Source organism: Haplochromis burtoni, unplaced genomic scaffold (assembly GCF_018398535.1).
Source record: "Haplochromis burtoni strain Fernald_Lab_line unplaced genomic scaffold, NCSU_Asbu1 Contig_113, whole genome shotgun sequence".
Taxonomy (NCBI): Eukaryota; Metazoa; Chordata; class Actinopteri; order Cichliformes; family Cichlidae; genus Haplochromis; species Haplochromis burtoni.
Window position 1 is genome coordinate 1,240,659 of NW_024582474.1, and position 23,510 is coordinate 1,264,168.

Genomic DNA, 23,510 nt, shown 5'->3' on the forward strand with positions numbered 1-23,510 from the left:
CGCCTCAGAAATCAGGTTGGTACACAGCTGACAGACCTATTTGACAACTGTTAAAATTTATATTATGGCAAGAACCAATCAGCTAAGTAAAGGGAAACAACAGTCCATCATCACTTTAAGAACTGAAAGTCAGTGAGATGGAAAATTGCTAACACTTTGAATGTGTCTCCAAGTGCAGTGGTAAAAACCCATCAAGTGCTATGACGAAACTGGCTCACATGACCAAGAGTCACCTCTGCTGCTGAGGATAAATTCATCTAAGTCACCAGACCAGAAATCCCAAGTTGAAAGCACCTCAGATTAGTTTTTTAATGTCTGAGTGAAAGTGAAATTGTTTTGCGGCAGGTGCTTCTTATTTTGAAAGTCTTCTCTTACTGTCACTAGGCGTTAAGCTTCCTTTGAGTCAAACACAGCGAGTGAGGATATGTTAACCTACCTCAGAGTCGGAGTGAAAAGTCACATATTTAACTTAAAAACCCAGAAGTCATGGCTTTGATGAAAATTTGGTGAAGGACATGGAAATGGGGACGACGGTTACATATTATGTACTAGTTATAATATAAATGATCAAAATGTGTGCTAATACATGCTTGTCCAATTACATCCCAATGTTTGGACACTCATTACATCAAACGGTGCACTGCATCCTGATGTTTTGATCAAATCCCTCATGGAAAACACAAAGGCCAGTTTTCTTTGTGGATTGACTGACACTTTTGTATTTGTTCAACAATAACATTCGTCTTCACAATTACAAATTGCCAAACAATTATGCACGGACGTCTTCCACTGCTGGAGCTTGATGTGACAAATTCAATTTTGCAGTTTCATATTTACAGGAGCTTAGGATGTCTATGTTTTAAGTTTCCAAACAAAAGACAAACAGTCAGTCATGAACTAGTTTATTTAACAGCTGAACTCATTAAAGCATAAATATTTGTCTCAACTCAATACTCGCAAACGTGCAGACAGTCGTTACATAAGTACAGATACTGAGTGGTAAATACTCTAGTAATCATCATCATATATGAACGTGTGCAAATATGTACACAGAACAGTTCAAAATGGCGAACACTTTAAAGTTAATTGTAGTGTTTTCATATTAAATTGGTTGAAAAATAATTGTTTTAAATTACTTTGGAAACACTTTAGCCACCAGCTACCTGGCGTTAGGAGTGATAACCAGCCTTAGCAGAGAAGGGGAAGTTATATCATTTTCTTATGATGGAAAGGTTAATGGAATATACTTTTTTTGCATTTTGTGATTGGACCACCAACTATAGATGGAAACCTGAGCATGCGCACAGAAGGCTTATCCGATTATCTGGACTAGATTAGGAGTTAAAATTGGATTTCACAAGGTGTAAGAATGCTAAAATCAGTTGTGGTGAAAAGAATAACAAGTTGTAACAATTTCTCTTGTGAGTTCCAGGAGATTTTCCGAGTAGGCTATAGGCAATGATCAGTTTAGACTTGCTGCTGCTGCTCTGAGGTTAACTGTCTTTCCACAACTCAGTTAATCCAAATATAAGCACATATTACATGAGAGGACATGGCGGATTTCCAACTCGTCTACATTATAATCCTGAAATTCAGTGAGTTAATCTGATGAGCAACATCATCTTAAATTCAAATTGATGTCTGCATCTATAATAAAGCTAATAAGCCATAAAATGAAGATATAGGAAAGAGTTTTAGTAGCTAGGCTAAGAAGAGAGGTGACAATCGGAGAACAGAACAAATGGGATGTTTGCTTTGAGGGTGCTGATGGAGAAGTACACAGAAGGTTGGAAGGAGCTTCGCTGTGTCTTTGTGGATCAAGAGAAAGCATAGGACAGGGTGCCAAGAGAGGAACTGTGATACTGCATGAGGAAGTCGAGAGTGGCAGACACGTGAGAGTGGTGCAGGGCATCCAATGAAGACAGTGGTGAGCTGTGCATGAGCAGTGACAGATCAGTTCAAATGAAGCTACAGACTTTGGTTGCACAAGAGAGGTAAAGGAAAAAGTGCAGGCAGAGTGGAGACGAGTGTCAGGGGCGATTTGTGACAGAAAGAGAGCAGCAAGAGTGAAAGGGAGGTTTTACAGAATAGTGAGCTACTGTGAGTTGTTTTTTTTTTCAGGCTTAGATTTAAATCATTTTGTTGACTATATTTTGATGAGATGGTGAAATGGTAAGGGCTAACAATAGCAACCTTGGTTAGGAAGCACAAACTCCTTCAGTGGCGCTAACACATCACAGGACATATTATTTGTTAATTCCTTAATCTTCCAGTATTTGAGCACAAACACAGTTAAGTCCTTTTCACTGTGGCCAAGTAGATGGCAGTCTGCTACAGCTGCCTGTAGATGCAGACAGATGCACACATAACTTTAGGCCTTAAAAGAGAGGTTACGTATTTAGAGAGATTTTTAAATCCTCTCTTAAATGGACTCTATAGAGAAATGTTTAATATACATATAATATAAAAACATATAATTTACATATAAGTTTATTCTGATTTTTACTTTAAAAAAAAAAAAATCCAAATCAAGTCAGAGCCATTTGCCCTGGCAGTACTTTAAAAGCTACGACATGAAATGATCTGACACTGGGCTGTCATTGCTTCACTGCTGTCCTCTGTGATTGTCATGAGTAAGCACTGCTGGGTTATGACAGCAAATAAAACTGAGTAATTTCTAAGCTCTGAAGAACGCTTCTATAAAATTATGAATAGAGTAGACTTGTAGTCAAGACCGCCTAATCCGAGACCAAGACAAGACCAAGACCAAGTTGAGACGAGACCGAGACCAAGACCGAGACCGAGACAAAAAAAGTCTTTAAACTGCAGCCAGATGCTATTCTATATACATATTCAGGACACCTTAAACTAGTTTTTTAATTAAGCAGCAAGGCAGAACAAAGTCGGGCCTGTATCAAGACACAGGGACTAAACCCCAATTCAACCAGACCCAAAACTGATCTGGAATTAAAACAGGACTACAACAGTAACCAAGACAGAACCAGAATCAGAACTAGATGATAGTAGCACTAAAAATCATCATAGACCTGCACTACACTTATTTTTTAATTCTACCAAAGTACAATATTTAGATTGAGAAAAGTTTATATAATTATTTAGCCTTGTTGTGCAAACAAGCCTGCATAACTTAATAAATATAGAATTTGAAAAGTAACAAATGGTATCTAAAAAGAAACACTAGGTACTAGATACATGTTCTGATGAGTTTTGGCAAACAACCATTTGACTAACATGTGTGTCTCACCTGCTCTTGTTCCCTCTCTGCTCCTCTCTCTCCCTCTTTGTGCTGACAATCAAGCCAAACACCAACATCATCAAATATACAGTTGAAACCAGATATTTATGTACTCTTCAGATAAAAACACAAACACTTTTTTAATTGTAACATCAAATCACATGGACTCTACTAACCTATCAGAAGCTTCTTTAGCTCAGAATGGAATCGTCTGGAGTTTTCTTATTAATTAACAATAAACTTAGTGTATATGTACTCCTAAATTTGATGAAAGTGATTAAAATAGACAGCTCCCTCTTTTTATTCTGACATTTAACTAATTCAAAAGATATTTCAACATTTATTTATCTAAAACAAAAGTTTACTCTAAATTGATGTTTAACAGTAAAAAAAAGTTTTTATGTTTTCTCCATAAAGTGTATGTAAATATCTGGTTTCAACTGTGAATATACTGCTGTGTATTGAAATTCCTCTTGTTTTGCATAGATATACTGAACAACATCCAAAGCATAATATATAAAATAACATCTACCTGAGTTTTTTCTTTGAAAGAAGCTCCTTATGTCCATTGTTGTGTTCATCAGTACACAACTGAAACCGATTTAGAGAGTTTGTTTAGCCGTGGAGGGTAACAACTGAAAATATGAAATGTAAGCTAAGACTAAAAAATCAGCATTGCTGTTCGGCTTTTTATTTATCCATTTGTTGATTCACTCGAAGAGCGAGTAACGCAACCAAGTGATCAGTTTGATATCAATCTTTTGTGATACACCGTCATATTTACATTATTAGTTCAGTACGAATGATTTGCTTTGGTACCTGGTCAAACTTAAGCTCTCCTCTGTCTGCAGCAAATTCGCAGGCAGCAGCTTCTCCCCCCTCGCTCACATGGGTGCTGCGCTCAGTCGCCTAGTGCCTGAGCTCGGATCATACCAAAATTAGGGGGAATTTACGACGGTGCGCTCTGTGCTTCGTGTGTTGTTTTTGGGCTTAAGCCCAGTAAGCCACCCCCCCCCACTCCGCTGATGGTTGACTCCAAATCTCCCGAACACTATGTCGATTTGAGAACGCAAGACCGAAACAGCGAGACCAAGACCGAGACCAAGACCACGTAAAAGTCGAGACCGGTCTCGAGACATCCAACTCTAGAATAGAGTAATAAGTTCGTTATAGTTATATAATTATAAATTAAAATACGTTTTTATAGAAAGTATCAGTTATAGAAGTAAACAATTCCCTTGTGTGTGCTTCTGCTCATTTTAGCTTTTTCTTTTTCTTCCCAATAACAGGGCTGCTGGAAATCTCGGAGAACTGTGTTGGAGTCCTGCTCTTGGCTGGTGGTCAGGGGACCCGTCTTGGTGTTCAGTACCCTAAAGGAATGTACAATGTTGGGCTGCCGAGTGGCAAAACTTTGTATCAGATCCAGGCAGAACGCATTCGCAAAATCCAAGAGCTTGCAGACAGCAAACATGGCTCTAAATGCACTGTTCCATGGTAGGTTCCTCTTGCGCTGCTAATCTGATAAAGTGTAAGAGTATATACTCAAAGTCAAAGTAAAAATCCTGATGCATTTTCTCTTTCTATAAGTTTTTGTAATGTTAACTTTTTCAATAAAGTCAACATTAACCTCCTAGGACCTGGCGTCCACATATGTGGACATCACATTTTGGGTTATTTAGACCAAAATACTAAATCTTGCTCTACAAGGGCCTGATATCCACTTACTGATACTGTTCTATCGAAAGTTTAAACGAATATCCTCATATGTGGCTGAAATTTTCTTAGAAACAAAAATCAGGTAAAAAAAAATAAAAATCGGGTAATTCTTTAAGTTAACATTGGTTTGAAAACGTGGCTGTGGTTCATGTGGTTGAGAATGTCATCTACTAATCAAAAGGTCTGCTTGCCAAAGTGTCCTTGGCCAAGACACTGATTCTCAGGTTGTCCCTGCATCCATCGGAGTGTGAGAATGTTTGTGAATGTTAGAAAGCATTTAGGCATTAATAAAAGCACCATATCAGAGTGTGCGTGATTGTAGTAGAAAGTATTTTCAGTGCTCAACTAAGTAGAATGGCTCTATACCACTCGGCATCACTTCCTTTAGCTTTTACATGGATAATAGTTTTAATTTTTCAAAACATTTTTCTAAATAGATTTTGCTAATGCTGCATTCAGTTTAACCCCCGAAACAGGAGTTCCACAATAGTCCTCCACTGCTGCAGACTGTGTGTAACGGTGTATAATCTCTACCCTCTGTGCTCTTCAGGTACATAATGACCAGTGAATTCACTCTGGCTCCAACTGAGACTTTTTTTAAGGAGAACAACTATTTTGGACTGGAACCAACAAACATCGTTATGTTTGAGCAAAGAATGATTCCAGCTGTGACATTTGATGGAAAAGTCATCTTGAAGGATAAAGGGAAGATAGCCATGGCACCAGGTGGGTGCATATGAAGTTACACAGAAGAGTCAGAAACAAATATGAGTGGAGTTATCTAAACTTTGGTTTCAGATGGTAATGGAGGTCTGTACCAGGCACTGGTGGACAATAAGGTGCTGGAGGACATGAAGAAAAGGGGAGTAAAGTACCTGCATGTGTACTGCGTGGACAACATTCTGGTCAAGATGGCCGATCCTGTGTTTATTGGCTTCTGTGTGAGCAAGGGCGCTGACTGTGGGGCCAAGGTGGAGTAATACAGCATCACACAGTATACATGAAAGAATACATTAAGATGTCTTTTACATTGTAATTGAATATAATCAATAGAAGGATTATATTTTGTGGAAAGTGAATTTCATTTTTGTTTCTTATGAATATTTTCTTTGGACTCTCACGTTAAACGAAGTTACTTGAATAGCAGTCCAATCCTTCAGCTACAATAAATCGTGCAGAACTGTGTCCAGTACGAGTATCTGTGTAGTCATTAGAGCAGACTGCATATAGCCAAGTGATTGGCTGTACATGAGTATGCTAATGGTTTCTCCTAATTCTTCCTTGTTCGTCCACCTCTGTCTTGCTTTAGGTGGTGGAGAAGGCGTACCCTACAGAGCCGGTCGGCGTGGTTTGCAGAGTACGAGGGGTATCCCAGGTGGTCGAGTACAGTGAGGTCCAGCCACAGACGGCTGAACTGCGAGGACCTGGAGGAGAGTTGGTTTACAGTGCTGGAAACATCTGCAATCACTTCTTTACCAGGAGCTTCCTGCAGGATGTGGCAGAGTAAGGGGCAGCACAACATTATAAACAATCGAATGGTAGCTTTTAGTAGTACACAAATGACCAAAAAAAATTAAGAAAGAACAAATTTGAGCTCTTTTTATTCTGCAAGTTAGATCTGGCTGTTTCAGTGTATGCTAGATGTTTGTTAAAGAGTCCACAAATAGACCAAAACAATATATTAGTGCATAAATGTGTACTGTCCCAGCCTGTTGGGGTATCTTAGCTTCAATTAGTTTTTAGTGAGCACACATAAACCTCTAGAAGGTAGTAGTTGCTATAGTTCAGTGATTCTCACTTCATAATCATTGTTGGGGAGTTCAGAGGGCCCGGTGGCGCCAGTGTCTGTCAGTGCGCCACAGGGTGGCTGTGGCTACAATGTAGCTGCCATCACCAGTGTGTGAATGTGTGTGTGAATGGGTGGATGACTGGATGTGTAAAGCGCTTTGGGGTCCTTAGGGACTAGTAAAGCGCTATACAAATACAGGCTATTTACCATTTACCATTTCTTTCTAGGGATCTGCAGCAACGCTTAGCTGTGTGGTGCAGTTCTATGCAAAAGTCTTAAAACACTACTTGAGTTTCTTTATATTTTGCTTCAAAGGAGCTCGCCTTTGTTGTAATATTTTAAATTGGTCATGAGCAGTAGTTCTCCACGCTTTCTAAGTTTTTCAGTGGACGTTGGCTGCTTTGTCACTAACTTTCAGTCCAGTCCTTGAACCTGATCTCTCTCTTTTTTTTCTTTTCTTTTTTTCTTTTCTTTGTTTGTTAAGACCGGCGTTAGCACTGGTCAATGATTCATTCGAGCATAAAAGGCTATTTAACTGAAGGGATGAGTCAGTGCTTTGTTTACTGATAACTGACAACTTGGCAAAGAAGAAGTCTTAACATGTTTTTCACTGCCAAATTAACCAGATTTTAATTATACAGCTATTGAACTTCATTGCTCCTTGAGTATAAAACCCTCCATTTTTATGGTATTCCATTTTGTTTGGTGCTGCTAACATATTTCATCTTTTAGGAAATATAAAGACCAGCTGAAGCAACATGTTGCCTTAAAGAAAGTGCCCTTTGTTGACGCACAAGGCGTTCAAGTCAAACCATCCAAATCCAATGGCATAAAGATGGAGAAGTTTGTTTTTGACGTCTTCAAATTCTCAAGGTATTAATTGCTCTACATTATCTTTCAGTTTGTATGTGTTTACACATGTTGTTTTTACTGTATAGGTGATTTGCAATTAATTAGAAATTTACTCCCTTGTATTTGGAAGGAACTTCGTTGCGTTTGAGGTTGTCAGGGAGGATGAGTTTTCCCCCCTGAAAAATGCAGATGGCTCAGCCACAGACAACCCGACCACAGCCAGGAACTCTCTGCTGGCTCAACACTGCCGTTGGGTCACATCTGCTGGAGCCACACTGTTGGATAAATATGGGAATCCCCTTCCTCTTCCCAGGTCAGAGATGCTCCTATGTACTCCACACCCTGAGGAGCTGATTTGTTGTTACTACTATTGGAATAATAATATATACTTTGTGGCATGTAGCTCTTTTTAAAATGTATGTTAGTGTTGTTTTCAGGCTGATAGAAAAAAAAATTGAAACCTATTATTTAAATCTCAAGTTGTGCATTATTCATCCTGCAGCGTGTCAGCTGATGACAGTCCTCCGGCTCAATGTGAGATTTCACCGCTTGTCTCGTACTTTGGAGAGGTGAGAACAGTGTGTTAAATTGTGGAACCCTGCAGAGCACTTAGAGACAGCGATTCTTTCTTGTATTATAGATACACTGCGGACAAAAAGTACTCACTAAATAATTTTTTAGTTTTGCTCATGACTTAACTCCTGCCTCATCTCCTCTGTCAGGGTCTGGAGCAGCTGCTGAAAGGGAGGACAATTCATACTCCCTTTGTTCTGGATGAAAAGCAGACCAAAAAGTTGCAAGCTCAATAGCTTTTTTTTGTCATTTAGAGAGTTTTTTGACATTCCAAAACAGTGGATTGCAGCTTAGAGGTGTGTGCCAGGACTGTGGCAAAGTTTTGTTTTTTAATTTTGAATTGTTAGTAATTATGATCATATCCAAATGTCACTTTGATAACCTACAATGTGATGTTGTTTCCTGGGGGGAGAATTTCTAAAAGAAAAAAGAAATTGATCCACAAAAAATAAAAGAATATCAAAAATAAACCACTTTCATCTATTTTGTCTTTTGATAATCCAGAATACATGTGTGTGAATGATGGGGAGACGTGTGGATGAGTGAATGCCTGTTGGGTTACTTACTACCTTGGCTTAACCCCACCCCCCCACCCCCCATAGAGACCCATGAGGGAGGGTGTTTTACTGACTGATACAGTCACTTAGATAATAAAGTATTTTAACTTGAATGTATAAGAAACACAACATATTAATAAAACGGTCTACTTACCGAGCACATCTGGCTGTTAGGTCACGAAATCACCCCTTCTTCTGCAAATGCTGAGAGAGGCAAAAACAGACTTTAATAGATACCACTACTTACAGATTAAAATTAATAATACATAACCCTCCCACAGTTACATTAAGATGACTTCCCCCCCCCAACTTTTCACATATATATGTGAACATATGTAGATGAGGTATCATCACCTCATAACTGTAGCTACTTGGGAGCCATCTTGGTAAGGTCTTTTATGATTAGAAACATTTATGGAAGCAAAATAGCCCTAATTGTCACATCTGACCAGTGTATGTTTCCTGCCCTGACTTCTAACCCATATGTTTAAGAAATGATGTAAAAATCACAGTTTAATAAGTGTCATGAAATCAATATCCTTAGTATCCTTATTTTCCTATTATATTGTTTTATGTACTTTAATAATGAAGGCTTGTAGAACAAGGCCACTTTTGACTCACAAGCTAAGTGCTCAGCCAGACTAAAAAAACAGGAAGTTTTAGTGCATAGGCATATTAAAAGATAAGACTCAGAAAAGAGAAACTTTGCCATATAAGCAATGTTTGAAATTGTGTGTGACGTCTGAAGTACAGAAATAACACCATATAAGACACATGTTGAGCTAAAAATGTTAGAGCTCTTGCAACTGGCGTTTGAGCTGTGCAGGGGTCTCTCTCTTCCGGAAGATGATTGAATAAAAAGAAATGTTTTTTAACAATAGTGTTTTCTCTGTTATATCATGGGGACAAAAGAATCAGGGTTAATATTGATTAGGTACATTTATGGAAGCAAAATAGCCCTAATTGTCACATCTGACCAGTGTACGTTTTCTGCCCTGACTTCTAACCCGTATGTTTAAGAAATGATGTAAAAAATCACAGTTTAATAAGTCAGAACGCCAGAGAGTGGTGCCTTGAACCGCCCCTTCTGAGTGGCGGAAAGAACGCCTTTTTCCCGGTCTATGAACGCCGCTTTTCCCAACACTTGCAAAAACAGCGCTCATTGCGCAGCTGCGTATGACGTAAAAAGCGGCGTTGGAAGACCGGGAAAAACGGCGTTTTTTCCTCCACTCAGAAGGGGCGTTCAAGGCGCCAGTCTCTGGCGTAAAATACTGTGTTCTGTTCGGGTCAACGCCGTTTTTTTACGGCGTTCTGACTTATCAAACGGCGATTTTTACGTCATTTCTTAAACAAACGGGTTAGAAAATTGGAGAATTTTGGCCTAGATTGTTTGCCATACTAATCGCTGCTACTGTGAGTCGTTGGAAGGATAAAAACAAATCCACTGGAAGGAAGCGAGCGGGATGTTTACTTCCCAGCTGCCGAAACTCGACATATGTAATATGTCCTGGGTAGAAGAAATATTCAACGATTTGATTCGGTCGTAACACATCGTTTAATACTCTGACGACATTACGGCTTGTATGACGCTTGCCCAGGGGAGAGAGTGGTGTTGTCGTTTATCAGCTCCATTTGCATGTTGGATGGCTGATCTATTATGCTAGGAACATGTTCAAAAATGTTTTCGGCTCAGGGTTTCTGGTGAGAACATCACATGTGATTCTGACATGGGTCATAACGTTAATCCTCTTCCTACATGATACAGGTGAATCTATCACTTTACATTCATAGGCTTTGCCTCTATAATCGCTCGCACACCCCTGGGAGCTGTGGTGGTGTTAAGTGTGTGAGTGATGTGTTCACAGAGCTGAGGAAGCAGGAGGAGACGGGCCAGCTTGTCCAGCCCGTGCTCTTCGTCCTGCTGGTGCTGCTGTCTGTGCTGCTGTACTTCGCGGTCTCTCTGATGGACCCGGGTTTCATCCTGTCTGATGACACGGACTTGCAGGTGAGCACGAGCCTACTGTACATTACTGTTATCACTCCCACTCTTTACCTTTGTGTTGTGATGGTTTGAAGCAGCTTGAATGTTTGCATTGCTGGTTAAAAAACCTGATTTAAAAAATATATCTTAAAAGATAATCGTGTGCTTGCAGTGCCAAAACAATAATGATAACAATAATTTATTTAAGGCAAACTAACACTCTGCCTTTAATTCAGTTCAGTTTTATTTATATAAGATCACAGCAATAGTCGCCTAAAGTTGCTTAATATTGTAACTTAAATGAGCTGTAGGCCACTGCTGGCACTGTCATCTCTTTAGTGGCCACTTTAGTGTAAGTAGTGCAAAAACAAACCAATCAAGAAAACGCCCGCAAGTATTTCCAAAAATTTAGTGTTTTGTTTGTTTGTTTTAAATTTCAAATATTGTATAACAAGACAAAACTGCCAGTGTTAACACATTTTTCCCCCCCTCATGCTTAACTAACCGAAGCCTTTCATTAAACTACCAGAGAAGGAAATTGCTACTCTCTTTCTGGCCAGACACATGGCAGCACTTCTGTTATAATTTTGTTCGTATTTAACAAAATAAAAAAGCAGACAAGTGTACACGTTAGCTTTTGACTGCTGGTGAAAATTGTTTTTTTTCAGAAATAACTCTCACTGAACTAACACAGCCAGTCCCTCAACATGTTTGTACTCTCTCCTCATGATGCCTTCATATGAAATCATTTTTTGCTTTTTAAAGAACTTATTTTAACATTGCACTCAACAACAAACAAATCCTCCCAACAAAAAGGTAACTTCAATATACGGGCTGCAAGTAGGGGTGACGTGAGCCACAAGTGGCCATGGGCTGCGAGTTTGAAACCACTGCCCTACTCTAATAGCGAGAAAGAAAAGTATGTGAGGGTGGTGCAGCACATGTATGAGGACAGTGGTGAAGGATCTTCTCTAAAGCCTTTCTTGTTTCCAGTTGAAATTAGGGGTGGCTTTAAAAAATCTATTTTCCGATTCAAATCGATGTTAGCTAGAATAACACAATATCGATTCATTAAATCCTGAATCGATTTTTAAATATAAATTTATTTTGCCAGAAACACCAGAATCTCAGGTTAAGGCTCACAAAACAATTTCAACGACCACCAAACAGCTAAAACAGCAAATGAGAGCAGGTAAACAGAATCCGCACAAAGATGTAAACACAAAGAGCAGATCGTTCAGCCGATGGCATGTACACAGACACGCTGTCTGGGCTGAATTCTGATTCTGCAGGTTTTGTCATTATCCGATCAAAATTCACTGAACCAGCAGCAAAAGAAGATCAAAACTACAGTTCACATTTGATAAACATCATATTTAATTCCCTCCTACTTTTGCTGTTTTGCTTCCACCACAATAAAATCAAACTTCCTGCACAGCTCTCGCTCTCTTTCTCTGTGTAATTCAAGAACAGTTTCCCTCAAACTCAAATCTGTTTTCTGCATTATTCGCTTGCTTATTACGCACCAGTCTACCGTTGTGTGCATTGCTGTCGCCCGCTGTTTTGGTTTTTTTTGGTTTGTTTGTTGTTTTTCAAAAATGCCTAATTTCTGCTGTTCAACGACAAAGAAATGTAAACTTTTTAAAATTATGCCAAACTGTAAAAGGCTTAGCTGTGTCTCTAATAAAACCTCTGTAACTTTGCTCTGTTTCGCTTCAGCAGCATCAGGTAATGTTCATATGTTAATTCATGGTTTTCTTCTGTTTTTGATCTACTGCAGAGAATTTTTAAGGTGGTGCTATAAAAATTCAGGCCAGGAAAATCCCCTTCATGTTTTTCTGTGTTTTATCCTCAGTTACTTTGACACAAAGGCATGTGCTGTGATGCTTACACCTCTGACGAAGTCAGTTTTTATACCTAGATATAAAATATGGATATGTACTGATAAATGATCAGAATTATAATATACCTGACTAAGTCAAAATTGAATTTAATCAAATTGAATCAGGGATAGAATTGAATTGGGACCTCGTGAATCGGAATCAAATCGATTATAGAAATCAGTGATGATATCCAGCCCTTGTTGTAATGGACAGGCTAACAGATGAGGTCAGGCAGGAGTCTCTGTGGACTATGATGTTTGCAGTTGACATTGTGATCTATAGCGAGAGTAGGGAGCGGTAGAGGTATGCTATGGAGAAGAGGAATGAAAGTAGCAAGAACAGAATATGTGTGTGTGAATGAGAATGAGATAGGTGGAAAGGGTGAACATGCAAGGACCAGAGATAGTGAGTTACTGTCGATGTGCCAGCACAGAGAGTGGTACTCTGCTCTTAGATGAAGTAAAAGGATTTCATGCAAGTCAGAAGTTACTAGCAAAGATGCAATTAAAGGTTCAGCTGTTGTATAACTTGGTTGGGGTCCAGACCATCTAAAGCAACAGACGCTGCCCAAGAGAGGTGAAAGAGAGTGCAGGCAGAATGGAGTGGGTGGAGATAAAAGTCAGGAGTGTGAAAGGGATGATTTACAAGATGGTAGTAAGACATGTTATGATGTATGGCTTGGAGACAGTGGCTTTGACTAACAGACAGGGGGCTGAGGTGAACATGTTAAGATTTTCACTTGGAGTGACCAGGAAGGATAAGATTAAAAGTGAGGACACCTCAGTCCATCTGATGTCCCTACCATATAGAAAAAGTGGGAAACAGTGACAGTGTCCACTTTAACATAATTTGTTAGCTGGACAGTTACTCCTTTCTGACCACTTTGTCTTCTTTGTTGTATTAGTTCATGCTGGGAGTGACTGAGGAGCAGCAGGACATGATTCCTCCTGCCACCAAATCCCTGAGACAGCGCCGCTGTGGCCACTGTCTGCTTCAGGTATGCTGCTCAGCTCATCGGCAGAGGTGGTATACACACGTCACTTAAATAGAAGTAGAGACACTTCCAATAAAAAATACCCTGGTAAAAGTTAAAGTACTTATTCAACTTTTTTACTCCAGTAAAAGTAAAAAAAAGTACAGGCTTTGAAAAGTATAAAAGTAAAAAGTAACTCCTTGTTACTTCAGTTCTAATTAATAATGAACGTAAACAGTTTGCACATCCATAATGTAGAACACAAGCAGAGAAAAACAAAGGGAATTAAAAGAAACTAGCTCTGTTGCCTTCATTGTAGATATGTGGAGATCAGATGGAGCTTTCCTGCTGCTCTTTCTGGTATTACGGCTGATTTTCAACCCAAAGCAGTACAAAGCTAATTCAAAGGTGGAATTCATTGAGTGAATCTAATAAACATCATCACCTAATTTGCTGCCTGCTGCCCTTGGTGTAACCTGACACTGACCACCACTCCATCATAGGGCATGGCTGTAAACGTCACTGTGTTGTGAGATAAGCAGTGTAGTCTGCACTCAGCTGCCTACAACTGTCATGGAACATGTGAATAACAAAAAGGCAGTATGCCAGTTTATTATCGTCAGGTCTCTACAATCTTGAGCGCCCGGAGTTGATTGTTCTTGTAATTTAGCGCTATACAATTAAAATGGAATAGAACTGTGTTGAATTTTGCACAATGTTTCATAATATGAAAACCGCGAATTGCTACCTTATCGTGGTGGAGGGTTTTGTGTGTCCCAGGGTTCCCAGGGGCTATGTTGTCCAGGTGCTTTTGCCTCCTGATAGGGTCTCCAATGGCAAATTGGTCCTGGGTGAGGGACCAGACAAAGAGTGATTCAGAAGACCCCTATGAGTGCAAGATCAAGGGAACACTTCACCTTGGGTGGATGATTGACATGGCTCTGCAATGTTGTGTGGAGATCAGGGGTGGTACCTCTGGATTTGCAGACCGGGGTAGTGGTTCCCATCTTTAAGAAAGGGGGAACAGTCTGTTAGTCGAACCTCGGATACAGGAGGAACAATGTGGTTTTCATCCTGGTTGTGGAACACTGGGCCAGCTCCTTATCCTCTCAAGGATTCTTGAGGGTGCATGAGAGTTTGCCCAACCAGAGAAGACACGGAGAAGGCATTCAACCGTGTCCCTTGGGGTGTCCTGTGGGAGGTGCTTCAGGAGTATAAGGGCGCCTGGCCCATTTCTACGGGCCATTCGATCCATAGACAACTGTTGCAAGAGCTTGGTCCACATATCTGGCAATAAGTTGAACTCGTTCACTGTGGGTGATGGACTCCGCCAGGGCTGCCCTTTGTCATCGATTCGGTTTGTTATTTTTATGGACAGAATTTCTATCTGTACTCAAGTGGCAGAAGGCTTTCATTTGGGTGGTCTCAGAATCTCATCTCCGCTTTTCGCAGATGATGTGATTTTGTTGGTTTCATCAGATGATGACCTCCAGCTCGCACTGGAACGGTTCACAGCCGAGTGTGAAGCAGTGGGAATAAGAATCTGCACCACCAAATCTGAGGCCATGGTCCTCAGCCGGAAAAGGGTGGAGTGTCCACTCTGGGTCAGGGACGATTTCCTGCCCCGATTTGAGGAGTTTAAGTATTTCATGGTCTTACTCACAAGTAACGGGACAAGAGAGCAGGAGATCGACAGATGGATTGGTGCTGCAGCTGCAGTGATACGGACGCTGTACCAGTCCGCCATGCTGAAGAGAGAGCTGAGTGTAAAAGCAAAGCTCTCTACTTGCTGATCAGTCTACGTCCCTACCGTCACCTATCACGAGGTCACGAGCTCTGGGCAGTGACCGAAAGAACAAGATCACGGATACAAACAGCGGAAATAAGCTTCTTTCCAGAATGATAATAATAATAATAATAATAACTTTATTTATAAAGCGCTTTCAAACAAAGTGCTGTACAACTATTTAAAACTAAAAAGATTTAAAAAATAATAAAAGTGATACATAGCAATACAGGTAAAAGACACAATACAAGTTAAAAAAAAGAGATAGGTTTAGGACTTCAGCCATCTGGGAGGGGCTCAGAGTAGAGCCGCTGCTCCTCCACAACGAAAGGAGCCAGTTGACGTGGTTCGGGCATGTCCCACCGGGAGCAGACCCCAGGGCAGACCCATGACTCGCTGGAGAGATTATATCTCTCAACTGGCCTGGGAACACCTTGGTGTTCCCCCAGACAAGCTGGAGGAGGTGGTCGGGGCCAGGCATGGTCTGGGCTTCTCTGCTTAGGCTGCTGCCCCTGCGACCCGGCCCCAGGTAAGTGGAAAAAGAAGATGGATGGAAAACAGATCACACCAAACAACAGATCATCTATTGATCTGACATCTTTTTTTAAAAACAGCTCTAAATTAAATAAGGAGATTACACGTCAGCTATCTAATGCCACTGAGCAATCTTTATCCTAGAAGATAAAATCTCCTGTTATCTCTCCATCTCCGAGTGAAGTTATCTCACTTTCTTTTCTGTCCTTTGCAAGCACAGCAGGCATGCTGTGTGACAAATGGCACACAAACTGTTTGTGTGTCTGCTCTTATGAGTATATTTGAAAAATTGCACTGGAAATTCCTTGAGGTGACTCTTGTTGTGAATTGGAGCTGTATAAATAACATTGAATTTAAATTATCCACGACTTTAAAAAGTTTTATGCTTCTCTTCCGTAGCACTAGATGCAGAACCACCAGTGTTGTGGAAAAAAAGCTTATTATGACCAGCTTCCAGATATCTGGACCAAAACACACTGTTCTGGATTGTTCCGGCCCACTTTAAGCCTTGAAAACAGTGCTGTAAATGATGCACCGACTAAATGTTTTTGCCCTGTTTATTTGTTCATGTGCAATAAGCACAAGCAATTATTGTTCCCTCCATTTAGGTTCAACTTTTATATATTTCAATATATAAAATATTTCAAGACGCACAGTAACCTGAAATAATAACTCAAATGTCCTCACATGTCTTAAACTTAGAGTAACAACCCCGAGTAGAAAATGGAGATATTTGGGTAAAAATGTAGGGACTAAAAGGGAAAAATAAATACTTAAGTACAGTTGAGATTTGTACGTGTACAACCACAACCCAAGTGACTAGGTCTCTGAAGGAAAAGGCAGTGAATGTGTGAGATATCTTTGTCACTACATTTGTACTGCACTGATTCACTTTTCTGTGAGGGAGCTAATCTCAGTTGTGGAGAGGTGAGGGTGGTACATCTGGCCAGAACAAAATCAGAGAGCCAAAGCCACCAGAGCCGTTTGGAGGCTAAGCAGGTCACCTACTAATCAAAAGGTTGGTTGTTCGATCCCCATCTGCTTGAGTCTGCGGCCTAAAACTCCTTGGTCAAGATATTAATCCCAAGTTGCTCTCCCATCTTCATCCATTGGAGTATAAATGAGTGTGAATGTTAGATAGAAAGCACTTGTATAGAGGCAAGTTGTATAAAGCGCTTTGAATGCTCAGAGTAGAAAAGTGCTATATATAAGAACCAGTAAAATGGTACCAGTCCATTTACCAAATGGTAAATTGGATACTTGTCACGCTTAAATGTTTTAGACATAACCTGAGTAAACACAAAATGCAACTTTTAAATGATAACTGAATATATTAAGGGGGAAAAAATCTACCTGGCACTGTGTGGAAAAAGTGATTATACCTGTCGAGAAAGGTGGGATTCAGCGAGACATTCAAGTAAATGATGTATGTGCACAAGTCAGATAGATGGAGAGAGGATGATAGTTGTCGCTGGTCATCTGGTGATCAGGCGTTAACAACGTGACTGGATGTCACAAAGGATCGGGCCAGATGTCATCTCAGAAGATGTGACGTCCAGAAAGAGAGGGAGGAGAAAGCTTGACCAGGTATAAAAGTTAGGTGAAAAAGAGATACACGGATCTTCCCTTTGTCCTCTGCAGGATGAGCAGTTCAGAAGATCGAATATAAGATGTTAAAGATTCCAGCAGAGACTCTAGAGGAATCAATATACCTGGATACCAGAGGCAGCTAATGCTGTTACTGCCCCTAACCCTCACCCATCAGGCTCCATCTAAGCTCATTTATCAGAGGTTAGGACTTTTTAAACAGAGAGCCAATCCAGATCTCCTGTATTAGATTGTTGGTTCACCAGATCCACACCCCCTAAACCTAATAAGTGGTCGTGACACCCTTTGAAGCAAGAACTGTAATCAAACATTTTTGATAGCAAGAGTTCATTTTGTTGCATCGGAACCCTGATCTTGACTGAGGCAATTGATGTGGATGCATTGGGGTACAGTATCTTGCCCAAGATAAACTGGAGAAGCGGGGGATCGATCCATTGAATTTTTGATTAGTAGACAACTTACTCTACCACCTTATCAAATGGCCAGAAATAAAAGGACAGTTAAAATTGTGTTGCTTCTAAAACAACGAACGGATGCTGCTTGTGATGGATCCACAACTCTCCAGAGGTCATTTTCTGCTGTTTTTTCCCCCTCCTTGAAGTCTTACTTTTAAAAGGAGTCTGAAGGTCGTTCTGGATGTTGAAGCAGAAGTTTGAATAAGCATATGTCTGCTTGTGACAATAGAGGAAAAGCTGGGGTGGACAGACGTAGCATCTGTATTCCCATACAGGATGGGCAAACTGTACAATGTCACCTCTTTGTTCTCTGCATGTGTTTGTGTGTCAGTGTGTGGCTCTCAGGCTGAAATGAGACACTTGATATCTGGCAGGATCCAGCAGTGGTATAGGATATCAGGAAACACAGGGCTGTGTTACATACCCAGACGACCTTAAAAGTATCAGATAATACTTCAGATGCAGTATGCCGGGACTCAGAGTAAAATGTTTCATCACCAGATAAAAAAAGCCCCACATACTCACACAAACAGGAACTAACAAAAATTGGGCAGAATTCATGACGCGCTGACACTTTCTCTAAGGAGGTACCACGGTCCATTGATAATACTGGACTACTGAGTTGAGCTCTGAGTTGCAGACAGTCTGCTTGTCTCATTTGTTTGTGTTAACGACGTGCTTTTTGTTGATTTTCTATATGTAAACATCAAACATGAGTAGGAAGCGGAGGGGATGAAGGATTTTACTCCAATGAATTTCTGTAATGGTCTTTAATCTTTCCTTCTTCCTGCTCTGTGTTTGTCATCATCATAAGCATTGTGCCTGTCCTGGCCGGTTAGCTCATCTCAGTGACACAACAGTATATCAGTCACCTGATATACTTTTACACATCCAGCTACACTCTGTTTCAGCTGCTTTAGCCTATCCATTTCTAAGGCACTTTACAACCCACTTCCCTGTCATCCCCATATTTCATTTTCAGTTTCATATCTGCTGACATGGTTGCCCACTCTGCTCAGTGCTAGGGGGTCTTCCTGCTGCTCTCCCTGCCTCCGAGTGGCCTATGAACTGAACGGTGATGCTAAATTGCTCTAAATTAAATGACTAAATGGCTGAACTAACGACACTTTGTGTCCTTGGAAAGTATTCACACCGCTTTACCTGTTCCACATTTTGTCACATAGCCTTGAATTCAGTTCTTTTCACTTCAAAATTCTACTTGCAGTACCCCATAATGACAAAGTGAAAAAGCTTGCTTGAAAATCTTGCACATGTATTGTAAAACTCAAAAAACAACAACACTGTGACGTGCACATATTCATAGCATTTATGGATCCTGTTTGCACTGATCATCTGTTAGATCCACCTATGGTAATTCCTCTTTATATACAAGGTCTTGAGTAATCTTAAACACCTCATAGTACCATGACACCCCATTAGAACACTTTGGTCTCAGACTGCTGGTTTACTTGGGGTTTGTAGGATATTTAAAAGTAGAATAGGATGCAGAGGCTTCAGCTTTCAGGCCCCTCTTCTATGGAACCAGTTTCCAGTTTGGATTCAGGAGACAGACACCATCTGTACATTTAAGAGTAAGCTTAAAACCTTCCTTTTTGCTAAAGCATATAGTTAGGGCTGGGCCAGGTGACCCTGAATCCTCCCTCAGTTATAATGCAGTAGGCCTAGGCTGCTGGGGACTTCCCATGATGCACCGAGTGGTTTATACACAACTCTGCATTTAATCATTAATTATTAGTTATTATTAATCGCTTGCTCTTTGAGGCAACTGTTGATGTGATTTGCCTCTATATAAATAAAACTGAAAGAAAGAAAAGGAATTGAATATAAATGGTACAATTATTAAAGATGAGGGTTCTATGGCACGTGAATTTAATAACACTGTATACAGTTAGTAGTGGAATTAACTCAGAATTTCAATTCTTCAGTTGTAACATAATAACTGTGGAACCATCAGATTTATTTTGCGTGCAAGAGGTTAATGAAGCAGAAATCATGGAGATGATTAATGATTTGGACACTTGTTTCATTCAAAAAAAAAAAAAATTGTTCTGTGTTTCAAGCAGCAGCCAATGAGATCAAAGCACTGCCAGACGTGTCAGCACTGCGTCCGGCGTTATGACCATCACTGTCCCTGGATTGAGAACTGCGTTGGTGAGAGGAACCACCGCTGGTTTGTGTTTTACCTGGCCTTCCAGCTGCTAGTGCTTCTATGGGGCCTGCGCATTGCCTGGTGAGCAACACCACCCATCTCTACCTCCATGTTACTGTTGCTGCTGTTGCAAAGCTGTCACATCCTATTGCTCTCTCCTCTTCAGGACGGGTTTCACCTACGTACCCATCTGGCACCAGTGGCTGCGTACAAACGGAGTCCTGACGGCCGTGACCATGCTGCTAGCGCTGCTCTCGCTCATCGTACTGTTGCTGCTCGGCTCCCATCTATACCTGGTTTCTCTCAACACAACCACGTGGGAGTTCATGTCGCGCCACCGCATCTCCTACCTCAAACACTGCGGTGCAGATGAGAACCCCTTTGACCGCGGGACATTCCAAAACCTTTGGGGTTTCTTCTGCATCTGGGGCACAGTGGTGTGGGAGCAAGTGTACTTCAAGGAGGGCAGCGATCAGGTTTAGGTACATTTCAGTGATGAACAGCCTCTCTGGATCTGGGATTACACACCAAATAGGAGGATAAACTGTGCTTGTGAGCGGTTCCCTTTATATAGGCATTTGTGTTGTTGTGCCATAACTGTGGAGCGTTTCCCTCCTTCTCATCCTCTCAGTCGTTCTTTATTGCAATTGATTGCCTGCATTTCCTGTTTTTTACCTCAATGCAGTCGTAGTGAAATATGTGGGAGCTTTCAAATAGTCAGTTTTGGTTAGGAAGTTTTCTAATGAGTAAAGTGATACAGGTGCATGACAGCTATAATAAAAGCATTTCAAATTCTGGTCTAAAGACCTTATGTTAAGGTCTACATCAAGAGAAATAAGAGCTATAATAATTGACTTAAGTATAATGCACAGTTCACATTTGGAATGTTTGTTGTTTATCATGGAATTAATTTTTACTTAAGGTCAGCTAGAATAAGTGATGGATGGAGGAAATTTTACTTCAGTCATGGAAATCAAGGACTTAAATGAAATAAATCATTTTCCTGCTCATGTGTCTTACGGGCTATGGGGCAGGGCAAATTAGCATGATGCCCTAATGATCATGATCTAATAACAGTGCACTAATTTAATGAAATTTAAAGATGCAGCCGATTCATTTCAATAATAATCAATATGCTGCCAAGAGCAGAACAAATTAGCAGCTCAAAAACAGCAGAACCGGTGAGAAACCCAACGAGGATTGTGCGAACCAACGCAGGTCTTAGAAATAGAAAGTGAAGAATGTGAGGTTCAAAGGTCTGAGACACAGCTGGAGCTCAGGATTTAGCCAGCATTTTTCAAACAGCTGTATGACCTGTAAGATGTGTAGAAGGTAAACAAAAGCATCAGATCTTGAGCCTCGCACACGTTCGTGAAAATACAGCTACTATGCCTACATGCTTATGAGCATTGCTCATTGTTGGTCTGTGCAGACTCCAGAGGACGGACAGTTCAGCCAAGTTTCAGTATTAGTGAGCAGAACACTCAGGGACAGGACTATTGCTATTTTTTTGTGACCTTCACGAAACATCACAGTAAGAACACGCTAATAAGGTGGGCATTTTGCCATCCATTGTCTCGATGCTGTAATTTCAACACAGTAGACATAGAGTTGGTTAGAATCTCAGCACACAGGCTTCTTTTCCCCAACTTAAACATTTTGACCTCGATGGAGAACATCACCAGGTCGGGAACAGGAAATAGGAGTCATTTTTAGGACAATTTGAACATAGTGTGTGTTTCCAGAATGAGGCCTCTTAATAACTGGTAACCAGCACTGCGGCCTTCCTCCTTATTGTTTACACATCAAGTTCATAATTTCCTTCAAAACAAGCAACTCTCTACATTGTCTTCAGGCATTTTACACACCCGAGTGAATCCGGTTAAGCTAGGACTTTACTCACCCAAATACCCTCAGTCCTGCCTCTTCCACAAAATCATTTAAGTAACAAGTGATGTTTGTTGACAATAACCTGACTGTTCACCCTCAATTCACATCAATCATTACATTCAAAATTTGAGTAACAATTACTTTAGTGTAGTGGGTTCCATTCTCTTGTTGTCTCGTATGATGAATGCTGTGCCTGTTTTACAGGATTCACCTTCTCCAGCAGCGTTTGTCACTAAAGTAGGTTAGTCCAAGTGAGTGTGTTTGAAATATGAACTGTATTGTTCCTGGCAATTATTCCATACATGTACACGATATTTAGACCTGTTACAGTGTCTCAAGTTGTTTAAAATTGTACATATTTTTAAAACTATTTTGGAGCAGAAAATGTCTTTAGATTTTTGTAAAACTATTTTAACAGGGACTTGAATGATACAGTGGAACACTGGTTATTAGCTAAAAGGTTTGAGTGCAATATGTTTCCATTTAAGGTTTTCCTTGTGCAATAGTAACCTTGTAAGACAGCAATAAATGTTTGTGTTTGATCCAGTGCAAAATGCTGAGTCCTTCTGCTTGGACAGTAAGATCTCTGCTTTTTTTTTTTTTTTTTACAAATTAACATTTACAGTCTGTGTAGTTTTCAATTATATACAATATTGTCATGCAGTGTTTTTTTAAATACTGTAAATACTGGAAGTACTATAAAACTCAATAAATGTTTCATGAGGAGCTTTCTGGTTAAAGTCCAGCATTTATACATTTATTCATGTTTACCTTCACATAATTTACACTTTACATATAGGCTGGTTTTGTCTAAATAGGCACATTTGTTATTTAAAATTTCTAGACATTAACAGGTCGATATCAGCAGAAGTGAGAATTTTGGCCATTTTAAGCATTTAACAAAGAGAGAATAACAAAACAATCAATAGAAAAGTACATTCAGTGCATTTTACCTTCAGTGAGACTTCACATATTTACAGGTTGGACAGTGTTACTCTTCAGAAACATTGCAGTGTAAATATTCTGTAAATAGCCTAACGAAAAATGACAAAAAAGTACAAAAATGATTTTGGCAAAGTGTTAAAAGTAACTCCTGCACAATGAAATCAGACCCAGCTAAGCAGATCTTGCCAGGGAAGAAATATCTGAAGGATATCTAGAGTTTTTCCATCTTCTGCTCTTCTGTTGAGCCAGAAGAGCAGTGTTGAATAAGACAGAGCTTGAATCGCCGTGGTCAGCTAATGAAAGAGAAATCAAAGTCTGCAAAGATTTCCTGTTGCTCAGCAGTGAGGACGCAGGGTGTCCGCGGGAGTGTAAGGACCGGTTTGAGACGAGTGAATTCTTCATCAAAGTTACTGACATCCTGTGGAGCTCTAATGGCTGGCAGGAAGGGAGGCTTCACCTTCTTGGCCAGAAGAGCATCCCAGTCCATTTCCTGGTAACATAAAATAGGAGTTAAATTGTCTTTTTCAAGAAAGATGTGGCCA

At 40.3% G+C, this 23,510-nt stretch overlaps 3 protein-coding genes across 6 annotated transcripts in view; 2 read left to right on the top strand and 1 right to left on the bottom strand.

The window, feature by feature from the left end:
- Positions 1 to 4,545: 4,545 nt before the first annotated feature.
- uap1l1 (UDP-N-acetylglucosamine pyrophosphorylase 1, like 1) lies at positions 4,546 to 8,656 on the top strand (the record flags this gene model as incomplete). The annotated part of the gene is given in 8 exon segments (XM_042223525.1): positions 4,546 to 4,750; positions 5,523 to 5,698; positions 5,771 to 5,943; positions 6,282 to 6,475; positions 7,494 to 7,634; positions 7,744 to 7,926; positions 8,116 to 8,182; positions 8,336 to 8,656. Coding segments are annotated over 8 exon segments (1,226 nt in total), but the record flags the coding sequence as incomplete, so codon positions are not given.
- A 1,265-nt stretch (positions 8,657 to 9,921) lies between these two features.
- Positions 9,922 to 22,625, top strand: zdhhc12b (zinc finger DHHC-type palmitoyltransferase 12b). 4 transcript variants are annotated; one of them, XM_005928997.3, is made up of 5 exons: positions 9,924 to 10,508; positions 10,609 to 10,748; positions 13,512 to 13,604; positions 20,045 to 20,214; positions 20,300 to 22,620. In XM_005928997.3, the coding sequence occupies exons 1-5, from the start codon at positions 10,412 to 10,414 to the stop codon at positions 20,613 to 20,615; spliced, it is 816 nt and encodes a 271-aa protein (XP_005929059.1). In that variant the 5' UTR covers positions 9,924 to 10,411; the 3' UTR covers positions 20,616 to 22,620. The 4 variants fall into 4 exon arrangements, with proteins under 4 accessions (XP_042079460.1, XP_005929059.1, XP_042079461.1 ...); XM_005928998.3 differs by having other exon boundaries at positions 9,926 to 10,508; positions 20,048 to 20,214; positions 20,300 to 22,617; XM_042223526.1 differs by having other exon boundaries at positions 9,922 to 10,748; positions 20,300 to 22,625.
- A 124-nt stretch (positions 22,626 to 22,749) lies between these two features.
- Positions 22,750 to 23,510, bottom strand: part of pkn3 (protein kinase N3) — a 47,718-nt gene continuing 46,957 nt past the window's right edge. The window contains exon 22 of the mRNA XM_005928999.3: positions 22,750 to 23,458. Within this exon, the coding sequence (XP_005929061.1) occupies positions 23,258 to 23,458 (201 nt within the window). The 3' untranslated portion in view covers positions 22,750 to 23,257. The remainder of the gene's footprint in view (positions 23,459 to 23,510) is intronic.

What these genes read in the sequence shown, in the direction of transcription:
- zdhhc12b (XM_042223526.1), top strand. Translation starts at nt 10,500, where the DNA reads ATGATACAGGTGAATCTATCACTTTACATTCATAGGCTTTGCCTCTAT. An exon ending in CTGATGACACGGACTTGCAG is followed by an intron (nt 10,749 to 13,511) that starts GTGAGCACGAGC and finishes TTGTTGTATTAG; the next exon opens with TTCATGCTGGGAGTGACTGA. An exon ending in TGGGGCCTGCGCATTGCCTG is followed by an intron (nt 20,215 to 20,299) that starts GTGAGCAACACC and finishes TCTCCTCTTCAG; the next exon opens with GACGGGTTTCACCTACGTAC.